General features: G+C 33.5%; 3 protein-coding genes across 3 annotated transcripts; all 3 read left to right on the plus strand.

Moving 5' to 3' along the window:
- Positions 1 to 3984: 3984 nt before the first annotated feature.
- Positions 3985 to 6463, plus strand: LOC114185456 (inositol transporter 1-like). The gene is made up of 6 exons (XM_028073184.2): positions 3985 to 4300; positions 4384 to 4454; positions 4555 to 4890; positions 5010 to 5117; positions 5231 to 5416; positions 5695 to 6463. Exons 1-6 carry the CDS (start codon positions 4153 to 4155, stop codon positions 6340 to 6342), a joined length of 1497 nt encoding a protein of 498 aa, XP_027928985.1. The 5' UTR covers positions 3985 to 4152; the 3' UTR covers positions 6343 to 6463.
- Positions 6464 to 8571: 2108 nt separating this feature from the next.
- Positions 8572 to 11599, plus strand: LOC114185753 (inositol transporter 1-like). Its single transcript, XM_028073654.2, has 6 exons — positions 8572 to 8893; positions 8977 to 9047; positions 9177 to 9512; positions 9677 to 9784; positions 9898 to 10083; positions 10831 to 11599. Exons 1-6 carry the CDS (start codon positions 8746 to 8748, stop codon positions 11476 to 11478), a joined length of 1497 nt encoding a protein of 498 aa, XP_027929455.1. The 5' UTR covers positions 8572 to 8745; the 3' UTR covers positions 11479 to 11599.
- Positions 11600 to 13932: 2333 nt separating this feature from the next.
- On the plus strand, positions 13933 to 16603 carry LOC114185832 (protein NRT1/ PTR FAMILY 7.1-like). The gene is made up of 5 exons (XM_085673628.1): positions 13933 to 14177; positions 14476 to 14569; positions 14696 to 14913; positions 15008 to 15567; positions 15677 to 16603. Exons 1-5 carry the CDS (start codon positions 14106 to 14108, stop codon positions 16527 to 16529), a joined length of 1797 nt encoding a protein of 598 aa, XP_085529754.1. The 5' UTR covers positions 13933 to 14105; the 3' UTR covers positions 16530 to 16603.
- The last annotated feature ends 66 nt before the right edge of the window (positions 16604 to 16669 follow it).

The raw sequence follows: 16669 nt of genomic DNA on the forward strand, positions 1-16669 counted from the left end.
CTTATTTATATCATAATTAGTTACAAAATATTGATCCCCAAGATTCACCAAATAATAACTAAAAGAAAACCCCTTATCTAATTCTAAAATATTTCTTAAAAATAACAACATCTCTCAGAAACAAAATTATCTTCTACTCCTAAAATATTTAAGGATATAACAACCTCATTAACTCCTAAAAACGTCACCAAACCCAGAACTTAATTCGGTTAATATTCTTCCTCGGTCGGTGTCTCCCCGACCCGATACCAAAATCCACTTGTCCTCTCAGTCTACAACCGAATCACTCCTCTGGTCCAGTACAAAAAACATATCAAATCAATACTTTCTTAACATAAATCTGATTTTTTTTTTGTAATATTTTAATTATAGTAATATATTCGTATATATAAAAACGGTTTTCTACTTTTATTAATATTTTAATTATATGATATATCTAAAAATAATTTTCCATTAATAATAAAATAGATCATTCAAATTAATAAAATTTTAAAAAATATCAATATTTTCTTAATATAAAATTAAAGAAATTATTTTGAAATGTTACGACTTCAAGTTTAGTATATATTTTTTAATATTATTAATAATAGTAGTTATATAATTTAATACGTAATATAAATAATTTCTTTAATTATTTTAACTTATGTTAATTAACTTTTTAATAATCAAACGTTGTCTTGTGTTGATAAAAAAATAATTATAATACTTACAATATTTTAATAGTTAATGTTAATATCTCGTCTATTAATTAATAAAATTTAACACAACAATTATTATTAACTATTCAATTATTAATTTTCATTGAATTTTTATATTCAAATATATATATATATATATATATATATATACTATGTATTATGTATATAGTAGTACATATCTATCATTAATTGTTAATGTCATATTGACCTTAATTAGAAAGATAATGATAGTAGTTAAAACAAATAATATATTATTTTTATTATTATTTTCCTTATCAAATCATTTTAACGATAAATGATATTTTATCATTTATTTAAAAGATAAATATTTTTTATTTAATTTATATTTATGAATTGACAAATTATTATTTAATAAAAAATAATTGTTATAATAACTAATTAACATGAGGTATATTTTTATTACTATTAATGTTAAGAGTTATACAAATTAATTGTATGATTAATTTTCTCTTTAATTAATTAAATTTGATTACATTTTTTAAAAACCAAACATTAATTATCTTCTTCATATATCATATATTAATTGATAAAGTCTGATTCACAATTTAGTAGTAATTATATTATTAATTACTATTTAATAATTCTAGATACAATTATACTGTCTTAAAATACAATTATAAATTCAGACTCAAATATTAAAAGAAAAAAATAATATAATTTATATTTATTAAAAGAATATTGTGGATTGCACTTTGATTTAGTTTATTAACCGACGTGTCGTATCGATAAATGGACGAAACCAAGTTTCTTCACAGATAATTTGTGGATTTTGTGGGTTGTATTATTCATAATACTTTATGATTAATATTGTGGTAGAAATATATCATTAGATTGTTTGTTCTTTCTACAATATTCTTTACACATATTTATTAAATATTTTTTTAAGAAAATAAAATATTATTTTTCATAAACGTTAAATTAGAGTAATTGTGGAAATTATATATTTGACCACGAATAATATATTATGTATATTACGTATCATTATATATACATATATATATATATATATATATATTATAATGTTATATAATATATTATTTACTATATACTATTTATTATATCTATTATATCTATTATGCATTATGTATATATATTTTTTGTTTTTGATGGAAATAGACATTAATTTTTATAAATGATACAATATTCATACTATTTTTTTATTGAATCATTTTAATTCACATATTAAAAATATATGTAGTAGTAGTTAATAACATAGCAGCCTGGCGAGATCCACCACTTTGCCGCCCCTCATAATCTTCATTTGGTTGCTCCGCGTGCCCACACACTCTCTACACTTAAATTTTAAAGTCGAATACATAAAATATAATAAAACTATCATTTGACTTTTTCTTTTTCATCACATGCCTTAATTAATGTTTCTAAACAAGAAACCCTGTGGCGTTTGGAATCTAAAAATAAAGAAATCTGAATAATGTTGTTCCTTGCTCAAGAATTCAAGTAAAACAACAACTTGAAATGGTATTTGTTTGTAAGGAATAACATGGAGACAAGAAAAGAAAAAAGTATATTTTGAAGTGTGTCATTGTTGACCCATCAATTCTCCATAAATTGCGTACCGTCTACCGTAGCAATGCATGACACTAGCTGACAACCATTGTGATGTATTATAAATAGGAGTCATTTTGGACTCTCCGAGTTGGGTTTTGGATCTTTCCAACTAGGATTTTCCTTCCTACGCCTCCCCAGTTTCTATCCGCACTTCCATAATATCTAAATTACCCATTTCATCCTTAGCATTGCATTTGAAAGCTGAAAGCTCCACCAATGCGGACCAAAAAATCTGGTTTGCCTCACATAAGTATAGGTCCGAGGACTCATGGACTAGTTTGTTTTTTTAATTCTTATGATAAAATTTTTTATGTTTAATAAATTGAAAAATTTTAACAAGTTCACACTATGAAATAAAGAGTTTAAAGAGTTTAATGATAAATTGATAATTCAGCATTTTCATCATATTCATATTTGTACTTTAACATACACGATTACATGATGTATGTATTATTCAAATTTTAGCATATTCAAAAATACATAATACTTGTCTTTTCCACTTATACAATAATTTGGAACGTTCATGCAAAAGTTCATAAAAAAAATAATAAATATACAAAAGTGCAAATTCTTTTTTATTTTTTTATTTTTTTATGATGAGTCAACATGCCAGCATGTGCGAACTGCAGATTGTGGGTTGGACTTTTACGTGTCAACGAATTCGATATATCAGTCTGTCCCGTACTTTTCTGCGGACATGTGGGTCGTCTAGTCGGGTCATATCTATATTACCATCCCTAATAAGAGGAAGACTTGGGGCAAAATTATAATTCAAGGGTATTTTCATCTTTTTCTTCTTTACTTTGGATGCAGATAACAATTATGGGGGTGAAGAAAGCAAAAGACTCCAAGTGAGCATATACAATTATCTATTGGGCTTTTCTATTTTCTTCACAGTTTTCACCAACTTCACCATCCTTCTATTCCAAAATAAAATTGTTTTAACAAAGTTGCCCTGGATTCAAACGTTTTTTAATTATAGGGATGTATCGAATTATTTATTATCCTTGAAATCTTTTAATAATTTCACAATATATTTAATTTACATGAAAAAAGACCCGTGACATAAAAAATTGCATTTCTTGTATGATTTTGTATTAAACGAATAATAACAACAAATTTATCCCTGTGGAGGCTTGGCCCATGGTTCCTTATTTTTCTCCTGACCACTCATCTCAGGCAGAGATAATTGTGAAGATCGGTGAATTTGTTTTGTTAAAAGTCTATTATACAGAAGTTGCTGTCACTGTATTTATGTGCGGTGATAATACATGTCTCTGAGACATGTTTGTGAGAAAGGTTAAGTGTAATGAACAATAATAATACTCATACTTGAAAACGAATGAGCAGAGATAGGGGTCGAGTAGGTAGACACCAATTCATAAATTAGAATGCTTCTTTAACTATCTTTCTTTTTTGGTCACAATTTGGACTACACTAACAGTCCCTTTCAAATTTCTTATATTAAATTTGTGCATCATATTATCTCACACTTTTCTTCCTTGGAGAAATTGGATAAGGATAAGCACATAGGGTCATTTAGATAACTAAATGCTTGATATTAAAAGAGAAAGATTAAAAGCTAAATACTCGAGAGAAAATCAAATTATATTAAGATATACCAATAAAATTAAATTTATCTGTATTATTATATTATATAAAAATAAAGTGTTTGATAACAATACGTTTCACATTAAAATTTGTGTAGTTTGTGAAAGTCTGAGACAACAAAAAAACATATTGCCAGCTGGAGCAGTGTCAGTGGCGGGTGAAGAAGAATCTGGGGAAGGAGTGAATCGGAGAAGAAGAAGAAGAAGAAGAACAAACCCAGAAGAGTGAATTGTTGGTGGTGGGTGAAGCTGAGATGACGATAATCATGCAGTCGGCGCCTGGGAGCTGTGGATATTTGGGTTTGTATCCGGAGCGGAAAATGTCATTCTTCAAAAATCCTTACATTCTCGGCCTCGCCGCCGCCGCCGGCATCGGTGGTCTTCTCTTCGGCTACGACACTGGTTTCCTTCACTTCCTCTTCTCTTCGCACCATTTTCCCCATTTTTTCTTCCTTTTCATCTCATCTTCACTCTTTTTCTTCCAGGTGTCATATCGGGAGCACTTTTGTACATCAAAGATGATTTTCAGGAAGTTAGGGACAGTTCTTTCCTCCAGGTATCTTCTCTTCTCAACTTCAATCCTTTTCTAAATGGATTTCATCTCAACCAAGCTTGAATAAATTTTTTGCTTATTATTTTGTGTTGGATCATCCCAGGAAACAATTGTGAGCATGGCGATGGCTGGAGCAATTGTTGGAGCAGCAGCGGGTGGTTGGGTTAATGATGCTTACGGACGGAAGAAAGCCACCCTCTTTGCTGATGTTACTTTTGGCTTAGGAGCAATTATCATGGCTGCTGCCCCAGATCCTTACGTTCTCATACTGGGACGTCTTCTCGTTGGTTTGGGTGTTGGTACAGCTTCAGTTACTTCTCCTGTATATATTGCAGAGGCATCACCATCCGAAATAAGGGGATCGTTAGTAAGCACAAATGTGCTCATGATAACTGGTGGACAATTTCTTTCCTATCTTGTAAACCTTGCTTTTACAGGGGTCAGTATTCTTTTCTCTGCTGTTGCTGCTATTAGTAATGAAAGATATGGTTCTCCCATCTTCAGTTTTGACCCTAAAGTGTTCTGAAAACGTCCTTCGTTTTTGGGTATTATGAGCAGGTTCCTGGGACATGGCGATGGATGCTTGGTGTTTCAGGTGTGCCAGCTGTTATTCAGTTTGTTCTCATGCTCTTCCTTCCTGAATCCCCAAGATGGTTATTTATTAAGGTACATAGTTGCCTCGTTGATTGCTCTTGTCTAGAATTATACCTAAGATGTCACCTTACCTTCACAAGCTACTAGTTTATGATGCCAGCATACAATTCTATCTTTATGTACAGAATAGGAAAAGTGAAGCCGTTGATGTGCTTTCTAAGATCTATGATGTTGGAAGGTTAGAAGACGAAGTCGATTTCCTAACTGCTCAGTCAGAGCAAGAGCGCCAAAGGAGGAGCAATATCAAATTCTGGGATGTTTTTAAATCAAAAGAAATCAGACTAGCATTCCTTGTTGGTGGCGGACTTCTGGTAATAAAATCTTTACAAAGAGACTTTTCATAACAACTCTGTTTTGCTAAACATATTTACAAATAATTGTAGAATTGGAGTGTCTTCCTCAAAACTTTGAAGTTATAAGAGAATGTCTTGCTCACATTACTGTAGAGATTGCATATGCAACGATCCTTGTGAAACTTAAGTTGCCATCAAAGTACTTTACGGTCTACATTTGATTGAAAATTTAGTATAAATAGCATTAGTTTATATATGTGTAAAATGTGTTGTTATGGGATCCAATGGCTGTGCAGGCTTTTCAGCAGTTTACAGGTATAAGCACTGTGATGTATTACAGCCCTACAATAGTCCAAATGGCTGGGTTCCAGTCCAATCAAATGGCTCTTCTCCTATCCCTGATAGTTGCTGGCATGAACGCAGCCGGAACCGTTCTTGGCATTTACCTTATCGACCATGCAGGGCGAAAAAAATTAGCTCTTTGTAGCCTGGCAGGAGCGGCTGTATCATTGATAGTCTTGGCCTTTGCATTTTATAAGCAATCAACATCTTCGAATGCGTTGTATGGATGGCTTGCAATTGTAGGCTTAGCCATGTATATCGCCTTTTTCTCGCCAGGAATGGGGCATGTGCCGTGGACTCTGAGTTCTGAGATATATCCGGAAGAATATCGAGGCATCTGTGGGGGCATGTCAGCTACTGTGATGTGGGTTTCAAATTTGATTGTTGCAGAGACATTTCTTTCAATTGCGGACGGTATAGGAATTGGGTCTACCTTCCTGATTACATGTGCTATAGCTGTGGCTGCTTTTGTATTTGTGGCTGTGTATGTTCCTGAGACCAAAGGATTGACATTTGATGAAGTGGAAGTAATATGGAGGGAGAGAGCTTGGGGAAAGAACCCCAACACACACACTCTTCTTCAGCAGGGAAGTCACTCCTAAGGGTGCTTCTCAGACAGCTTCTTGGCCTAAATGTACATGATGTATCTTAAACATTATTAAGAAATGTTTTAACACACAGATTCAAATATGAATGCTATAAATTTAAACACCTTTAAGACAAGTGCAAAAATGTGACTTAACTTTAAGTTTAAGTTTAATATTTCAATCACAAATTCAAATATTATGATTGTTTGATACAAGAAACTTCTCAATATAAGAACGTGCATAGAAAACTTTTTGTATGGAAGTAAAAAGGGGTTGAAGGGCAGTCTTAAATAATTTTACTTATAATAAAATTTTGGAATTACAACCTAAATAATCACAACTACCTTTTTTTTTTAGGAAAATTATTCTTTAACAAATTGATGTTGACAAATTTTGGACAATACACACTTGATAATATATCAATAGATGAAAAAAAAATGTTTGATGAAATTTGGAAAGAAAAGATATAAATTTAGTGTGCCTTAAAAAGTAAATTATGGAATACTTGATAAAAAAAATTGTCAAAATAACATAATCTATCTTATATTTATTTTTAAAAAGTAGTTGCCATTTAAATATATTTTTACCTTCTTTTACTATTGTTCTCCTTAAAAAAAGTAAAAGAAAAAAGGTATTAAATGTTTTACTTAAAGTTACTACGACACATTGTTTTGTTTGTCAATGATTAACCATGTGCTTATTGGTCTTGAAAAATACATTCTCTCTCACTTTTAACTTTATTCATTTCATTGTCGAAAGGATATTAAATGATATCTAACAATAATGTTAAATTTATAAGAAATACATACTTATATTTTAAAATATCTTTTAATATAAAAATTTTGGAATATATTTTAAACTTTCTTATTTATATATATATATATATATTATCTTTTCAAAAATATTCCTTATTTAAGAAAGAAAAACCAAAGCATTAATTACTAATAGATAGTAAAGGACAAATAATATGCAGATAATATTCAGATAAGCTTTAAAAATATTTCTATGGGTGTCCATGGAACAAAAATCTATACATTTAACTTTTTAACATCGATGATTTAGCTATATTTAAAAGAAAAAGTAATAATTGTTTATATACTTAATTAAAACTACAAACCTGGTTTATTTTTGTTTTAACCTTACAGTATGCTAATTCTAATCAAGCCTGTTTTGAATTCCTGATCTACACTGTGAAGTAATTGAGATTATAATTAATTAATTTAAGTCTAATTACTTTAGATTTAAGATATAAATAAATTATACAATCAACATTTATTAAGATGAGGATAAGTTTTAATGTTGTTTGCACTTTTGTAGAACTCAATTTTAATGTTTTATATACCAAAACATAATTTTCCTTCATCTTATAATAACGCTTCTAGAACACTCAACAACTTTTTTTGGGAGTACATCTCCTTATTTTTTATTATTTTATATCTCTTTATTTTGGTATCACTTGTATGGTTTTATTTTTTCTTTTTACTTCTTTATCTTTTATTATTTAAAACCCAAACTAAAACATAAACATTTCTTTATACACGACTACTGTGCTAATATTACAGGATTTAATATTTAAATTAAAAATTTCTTTTATAATCTTAAAATTAATCGGTAGTTGGTTATTTTAATGTGACAAAATACTATTCTGGATCAACAAAAAATAGAAAAGCAGCTTGATTCAAAAGTAAATACATTATTAATAATAATAAGCAAATTTATTTATTGTGTATTTTGATTTTATGAATTTATTTTGTGAAAATGAAGAGGTAAAGGTGTGGTAATAGCGAGGGACTGATGGCGTGCCCGTGAGCAAAGCACAAGAAACACCTGAAATGAAATGAAATCAAAACAAAATACGTAACGAAACACACACGTGGCGTAATTTTAACCACAATTTCATTTCCCCAACTTAACCCTATACGAAATTCATAGCTGTTAACATTTTTCAAAGTTTTTCAGCGTAATAAAATGAAGTGAATATATTTATTATAAGTGTAAAGAAACAAAGAAGAGAAAATAATAATTGTAATAATAATGGTAAGGTTTGGGTGGGACCAGGTTTGGCGTACGACGTGGGATGGTCTTACATGGCACGCATTTCTCTTTCTTCGCTTCCATTCATCCCAACCCTACACCTGTCCCAATAATACTTTTGCTCACAAACGCATGCCAATAATATTATTCAATTATCAACAAAACAATTACTAGGGTTTTTTTTTTGTCTGTAGGAAAATAAGAGTACTAAAATATCGCCAGCTGGATCAGTGTGAGTTGGCGGGTGATGAAGAATTGGGGGAAGAAAGAGTGAATTGCAGAAGAATAAGAAGAAAAACAGAGCAAAAAGAAGAAGAAGAAACAGAGCAAAAAGAAGAAGAAGAAACTAAGCAGAGTGAGTTGTTGGTGGTGGGTGAAGCTGAGATGACGATAACCATGCAGTCGACACCTGGGAGCTCTGGATATTTGGATTTGTATCCGGAGCGGAAAATGTCATTCTTCAAAAATCCCTACATTCTCGGCCTCGCTACCGTCGCCGGCATCGGTGGTCTTCTCTTCGGCTACGACACTGGTTTCCTTCACTTCCTCTTCTCTCCGCACCATTTCCCCCATTTTTTCTTCCTTTTCATCTCATCTTCACTCTTTTTCTTCCAGGTGTCATATCGGGCGCACTTTTGTACATTAAAGATGATTTTCAGGAAGTTAGGGACAGTTATTTTCTCCAGGTATCTTCTCTTCTCAACTTCAATCCTTTTCTAAATGGCTTCTCAACTTCAATCCTTTTCTAAATGGATTTCATCTCAACCAAGCTTGAGTCAACTTTTTGCTTACTGTCTTGTGTTGGATCATCCCAGGAAACAATTGTGAGCATGGCGATTGCCGGAGCAATTGTTGGAGCAGCAGCGGGTGGTTGGGTTAATGACGCTTATGGACGGAAGAAGGCCACCCTCTTTGCTGATGTTATTTTTGGCTTAGGAGCAATTATCATGGCTGCTGCCCCAGATCCTTACGTTCTCATACTGGGACGTCTTCTCGTTGGTTTGGGTGTTGGTACAGCTTCGGTCACTGCTCCTGTATATATTGCAGAGGCATCACCCTCCGAAATAAGGGGATCGTTAGTAAGCACAAATGTGCTCATGATAACTGGTGGACAATTTCTTTCCTATCTTGTAAACCTTGCTTTTACAGGGGTCAGTATTCTTTTCTCTGTTGTTGTTACTATTAACAATGAAGGATATAGTTCTCCCATCTTCGGTTTTTCTCCCAAAAGTGTTCTGAAAACGTCCTTCGATCTATCCATATGCTTGCTTTTGGGTGTTATTTCTCACTAACCACCTTATCGAATTATGAGCAGGTTCCTGGGACATGGCGATGGATGCTTGGTGTTTCAGGTGTGCCAGCTGTTATTCAGTTTGTTCTCATGCTCTTCCTTCCTGAATCCCCAAGATGGCTATTTATTAAGGTAAATGGTTGTGTGATTGATTGCTCTTGTCTAGAATTATACCTAAGAAGTCACCTTACCTTCACAAGCTACTAGTTTATGATGCCAGCATATAATTCTATCTTCATGTACAGAATAGGAAAAGTGAAGCCGTTGATGTGCTTTCTAAGATCTATGATGTTGCTCGGTTAGAAGACGAAGTCGATTTCCTAACTGCTCAGTCAGAGCAAGAGCGCCAAAGGAGGAGCAATATCAAATTCTGGGATGTTTTCAAATCAAAAGAAATCCGACTAGCATTCCTTGTTGGTGGCGGACTTCTGGTAATAAAATGTTTTCAAAGAGACTTTTCATGCAAACTTCCTAAAGGACACAAATGCTCTTTTCTGCCATTATATAAGCTAGAAAATTAGAACAATTTTTCTTTGGTAAACATATTTACAAATAATTATAGAATTCGAATGTCTTGCTCAAAACTTTGAAGTTATATGAGCATGTCTTGCTCACATTACTGTAGGGATTGCATATGCAACGATCCTTGTGACACAAGTTAGCATCAAAGTACTTTATGGTCTGCACTTGATTGAAAATTTAGTATTGAATTTGAAATGTTTAGCACTAAAGTTCAGAATCATAAGGTTTGAGGCATTTGAAGAGTTGAATTTGTATTGATGAAACTACTTTCATTTCATGGTTAAGATAATAATACACTCATTGATCTCTATCATGCTGACTCTTTTCACTACTTTCTGTAATGTAACTGTAGAAAATAAGCATAAATAAATTAAGTTTCAGTTTATTTATTTTTTTAATTTCAGCTTTGAATTAGGTTTTCACACTGGTGGTTGTTTTCTTGTTTCCAATTATTGTGTGGCCCTGATTTGGCTTGAATTTTCTGGTTTTATGATTGATAAAAGAAAACCCCAACCCCCCATCTTCCCATGTACTCTGTTTTTAGTGGCGACTAAGTGCATTTTGGAATTGTTTTTTTTTTTTTTGAAATTGAGTATAAGTAACATTAGATTATATATGTATAAAATGTATTCTTATGGCATCCAATGGTTCTGCAGGCTTTTCAGCAGTTCACAGGTATAAACACAGTCATGTATTACAGCCCTACAATTGTCCAAATGGCTGGGTTCCAGGCCAATCAACTGGCCCTTCTCCTATCCCTGATAGTTGCTGGCATGAACGCTGCTGGAACCGTTCTTGGCATTTACCTTATCGACCATGCAGGGCGAAAAAAATTAGCTCTTTGTAGCCTGGCAGGAGTGGCTGTATCATTGATAGTCCTGGCCTTTGCATTTTATAAGCAATCAACATCTTCGAATGGGTTGTATGGATGGCTTGCAGTTGTAGGCTTAGCCTTGTATATCGGCTTTTTCTCGCCAGGAATGGGGCCTGTGCCGTGGACTCTGAGTTCTGAGATATATCCAGAAGAATATCGAGGCATCTGTGGTGGCATGTCAGCTACTGTGTGTTGGGTTTCAAATTTGATCGTCTCCGAGACATTTCTTTCAATTGCGGACGGCATAGGGATTGGTCCTACCTTCCTGATCATATGTGGTATAACTGTGGCTGCTTTTATATTTGTGGTTGTGTATGTTCCTGAGACCAAAGGATTGACATTTGATGAAGTGGAAGTAATATGGAGGGAGAGGGCTTGGGGAAAGAACCCCAACACACACAGCCTTCTTGAGCAGGGAAGTCAATCCTAGGTGTGCTTGGGAGACAGCCTCTTGGCCTAAATACATGATGTATCGTAAAGCATTTTGAGTACAGTTCACATAAACAAATTATGTCTTTTTATATTATATTTTGTTATATTATTTGTGTGTATTCATGTGTCTAATCTTCTCTTGCCTTACCTGAACGGAATATCATATCATCATTTTCTAGAGTTTCACTTTTATTCGATAGCAGTGAGTTAATTTCATGAATATGGTGGCCGATCTTATTCAGTCGTAAAATAAGATTGCAGCCTTGTTCTTATCTGATCTTATACCTTGGCTTACAGGATATTGTTGGGTGATAGGTGTGAGAAGATTAATACCTTTACATGGTTATCTTAATGTGTTATGTACTTATGTTAATCCTCAGTCATTTAATATTTTCTCTGTTGCAGCATTTTAGAGATATAATAACTCTTTCCTTCCATCAGATGTCTTTGTCGAAATTATGGTGATTTATTTTCACAGGCACAATAGTAGCTAACTTGAATGAATGGGTAATATACCTGAAATTGTAACCTTTTCCGGCACAGATATTTGCCATCCCTGATCCGTACCACAATATCTCTGTTACCGACCCTTTACATTTGTTTGTGTGATGAAGCTAGATATTACAAGGATAAACATATCCAAGAACTATTTCTACAATTTGCATGAAAATTGAGTAGAATCATAGACATGCATACATACCTGGACTGTAGAATTATTGATTGTGACAGACATTAGAATTATGGGACCACGATTCATTCATTGCACTGCGACGGGTGGAAGGGAAGGTGACAACCATGGACAAAAGCATCTGCAAATGCGGAATATAAAGATTACAGTAATCACCACTCTCAACTCTGGAGATAAACTTCATTCTCAACAACAAACTAACTTTAATTCCGAACACCTTTCGAAAATTCCTTAGAATGCAACCTAATTAATTTTCCTTTCTGGAAAAATCATTCTCAACTCAACCAAAACAATTACAAGACCGGTTCTCAAATGAAAACTATAACCACAACATTGTCTTATTATTGAAGATTTAGTGTTTACTCTTTTCAATATTTTTTATGATACTATAATATAAATTATATAAGATGTATCTAAAGTATACTTTACTTGTTGAAAAGTGTTTATATATTGAGTTCTATTTTATACACTAAAAAGAGTTCATATATTATAAATTTAAGCTAGATAAAATAAATATTTATTCTAGATATTAGACAATATATTAGAGTAATGTGGGTTTGAAGGGAGGAGTTGCCACGAAGTGGATGTAGTCAATGAATGAATAAGAAGTGGAGAAAAAGTCTATGAAAAGAATAGCATTAAGTGTACGAGAATAAGGCGATTTAGGAGGAGACCACCTTTCAGTTACAACAACAAACACAACTTCTTTTGTGTTATGGTTTTATTTTTTCTTTCTACTTCATCTTTTATTATTTAAAACCTAAATTAAGATATAAACATTTCTTTATACACAACTACTCTGCTAGTATTTCAGGGTTTGACATTTAAATTAAAAATTTATTTCACAAAGTGCGAATTTGGGATAGTGGCAAAAGTTAGTAAAGTACTAGTCTTAAAAGATATAAATTTGAATTTAAAATCTCAAAAGTAATTATTTTAATGTGAAAAAAGGACTAGTCTGCACAAAGAAAACAGAAAAGCAATCTGATTTAAAAATAAATACATGAATTATTGTGTATTTTAATTTTATGAATCTATTTAATGAAAATGAATCACAAAAAGAAGGGTGAAGGTTTGGCTGTGAGCAAAGCACAATCCGAAATCACATGAAATCAAATCATATTACAAGACCGGTTCTTAAGTGAAAACTGTTATTACAATCGTTATTAAGATAAACATCACTAAGTTATAGTGATTTACTTACAGCAACAAATTCATCATATTTTACATCTTAAACCTTCAGTACGCTCGTTCATTCCTTATATATATTGAGCATACAAAGAAGTGGTTAGTGCAGTGCTCATTCAACCTCATGGTCACTGCATTGCAGTATTGGTAATCATTGTTAGGCAGCTTTTGAGTGTGAGATTTTAGGAAAAGAAAAAAGATTGTATTAGTTGTATGCATGAGAGTTTAGATATACAGAAAGAAGTAGTGACATCCTTGATTCTGAACCATAAATGACAAAAAGTTTTAACCTGGCAGACTTTCCGGGAACATTTGCCTTAGTAGCTTCTACTTGCTCTTCCCCTTCACCGGAATTTGACACTATTCCTGAAGAGTTCGTTATTTCTGTCACCAAGTTCCGCAAAAGGTTACACTTTCTATTTATTTGTTTATTTATTTACTATTCATCACAGCACAACAACAACTTTTTCTTTTTATTACTATCTCGTAACACTGTATCAGAAATTATCATCCATGATACCTTTTTCTTGTTATGTTATTACTGTTGATAAGTATTATTCTGATTGATCAGCTCAGTAAGCTGAGGGAGAAATTTGTGGCAGTGTGTTGTATTATATGTAGAACTTAACGTGTTTCAACATTTCAGTGTTACCTGTTCCTATATTCTAGACTTGAATCATTATGTTTTCTCTCCCTCCGTCATTGTCCATGCCAATAATGGTGCTCACTTGTTTTAAACAGAGTTTTTCATGCCGCAGATGGAACCGGAAATCACCGATTCACACACTGCGCACTCCACCGGCAATGTTGACGCAATCGAGGTCAGTTATTCTTAGTCGATCAGGTTTAGTTTGGGTTTCATTAAAAAAAAAAAGTGAATGGGTTCTCTGTGTTGATGTTAAGTAGAAAGCAATTATACAAGCAATTTATGATCTGCATAAATATTTCATGTCACAGCTGAAATTGGGAAATAATACACATACCAATAATATCATAGATAGGTGGATAGGAAGGCTGAATTCTTTTGTTGAATGGAAAAAGAGTTGTAAACTAAATTTGTTATTTTATTTATGTATAATGTGCTTGCTTTCTTTCTTTCTTTATTTTTTTTTTTAAAAGCAGGTGACAGGAGAAAATGATGGCCACAGAGAGCAGTCACCTACAAATGGTAGAGAGAGCAAAGGAGGGTGGAACACTGTATTTATCTTGCTAGGTACTGAAAAATAATGAGTTAATTCATTCGTAAACCACTTTCTACTTTTGAAAAATCAGAAATGAATGGCAACACATAAGTAAGTTGGATACAACATGTTTTGGTTTGACATTGTACTGAATGCAGCGAATCAAGCATTGGCCACACTAGCTTTCTTTGGAGTTGGAGTAAACTTGGTTTTGTTTCTGACTCGAGTCCTTCGCCAAGACATTGTTGATGCTGCTAACAATGTGAGCAAGTGGACCGGAACCGTTTACATATTCTCACTGATTGGAGCTTTTCTCAGTGATTCTTACTGGGGCCGATATTTAACTTGCTCAATCTTTCAGATCATTTTTATTCTGGTACTGTATTGTGTTGAATTCATCTTACGTCTTACTATAACCAACAAATAAGTAATAGTACAAAATTATAAATATGCATGTTGAACATGAACAGGGCTTGGGGATGTTGTCCCTGACTTCTTGGCGATTTTTAATCAAACCAGCTGGTTGTGGCAGTGAAGAAACAAAATGCAGGGAAGCATCATCAGTGGGTGTTGGCGTGTTCTACTTATCCATATATCTAGTGGCATTTGGATATGGAGGGCACCAACCCACCTTAGCAACCTTTGGCGCAGATCAATTCGATGAGAAGAAGAAAAACCACAAGGAAAACAGAGATGCTTACTTCGGTTATTTTTACTTTGCCCTCAACGTTGGATCTTTGTTCTCCAACACTGTATTAGTATACTTTGAGGATACAGGGATGTGGACACTAGGTTTCTTAGTATCCTTGGGCTCAGCTATCATTGCTTTTCTTTTATACTTGGCAGGATTTAGAAAATATAGATATGTAAAGGCATACGGGAATCCGGTTATAAGGGTAGTTCAGGTGTTTGTGGCTGCTTTTAAAAAGTTTAAGGTTAAAGCAGGCAATGAAGACCAACTTTATGAGGTTGATGGTCCAGAGTCTGCCATAAAAGGAAGTAGAAAGATTATGCACAGCAACGATTTCAGGTAACAGAAAACAACCAGCTATTTTTATTGTATTCATTTCAGTACTTGGTTGTGTGGAATTGAAACTTTTACATCCTTGGCTTGGCTCATGTTCGTTGATGTTGAGCAGATTCATGGACAAGGCAGCAACGATAACGGAGAGAGATAGAGATGATCTCAAGAATCACTGGCGGCTTTGTACTGTAACTCAAGTTGAAGAAGCCAAGTGTGTGATGAGAATGCTACCAGTTTGGCTGTGTACTATAATCTATTCGGTCGTGTTTACACAAATGGCTTCTCTTTTTGTGGAGCAAGGGGATGTGATGAACAACAAGGTTGGAAAATTCCACTTGCCAGCAGCCACCATGTCAGTGTTTGATATCTGCAGTGTCCTTGTATGCACTGGAATTTATCGCTATATCTTAGTTCCTCTGGTTGGAAAACTCAGTGGCTATCCTGGGGGACTAACTGAACTTCAAAGAATGGGAGTTGGTCTAATTATTGGAATGCTTTCTATGGTTGCAGCTGGTGTGACAGAGTTTGCAAGACTGAAGCAAGTTATACCTGGGGAAAAGGCTAGTTCTTTGAGTATACTATGGCAAATCCCGCAGTATGTTCTAGTTGGTGCTTCAGAAGTCTTCATGTATGTGGGTCAGTTGGAGTTTTTCAACGGGCAAGCCCCAGATGGCATAAAAAGCTTTGGGAGCTCACTTTGCATGGCATCAATTTCCCTTGGAAACTATGTGAGTAGCATGCTGGTGTACATGGTCATGGAAGTCACTGAAAGAGGAGAGAAACCAGGATGGATTCCCAATAACTTGAACGTGGGACACATGGATAGGTTTTTCTTCCTCGTTGCAATACTAACTGCTCTTGACTTTGTGCTCTATTTATTCTGTGCTCGCTGGTATAAGAGCATCAAGATTGAAGAAGGTGACGATAAAAACCAAGAGGACCAGCAGGAAAATATAAGTAGAGTTTGATTAAGTTCTTCATTTTTTTCATTTCTTTTCTAGGCATTTGTTTATCTAGGTCATTTTAATAAGGATGATTCCTTAGAGTGACACAAAGCATGACCATCTCAATTTGGGAAAGAATTCACAAAATAAAGGTGGAATGAGTG

This window comes from Vigna unguiculata, chromosome 5 (genome assembly GCF_037176805.1).
Source record: "Vigna unguiculata cultivar grain cowpea cultivar isolate G323 ecotype 2 chromosome 5, ASM3717680v1, whole genome shotgun sequence".
In the NCBI taxonomy this organism is placed as follows: Eukaryota; Viridiplantae; Streptophyta; class Magnoliopsida; order Fabales; family Fabaceae; genus Vigna; species Vigna unguiculata.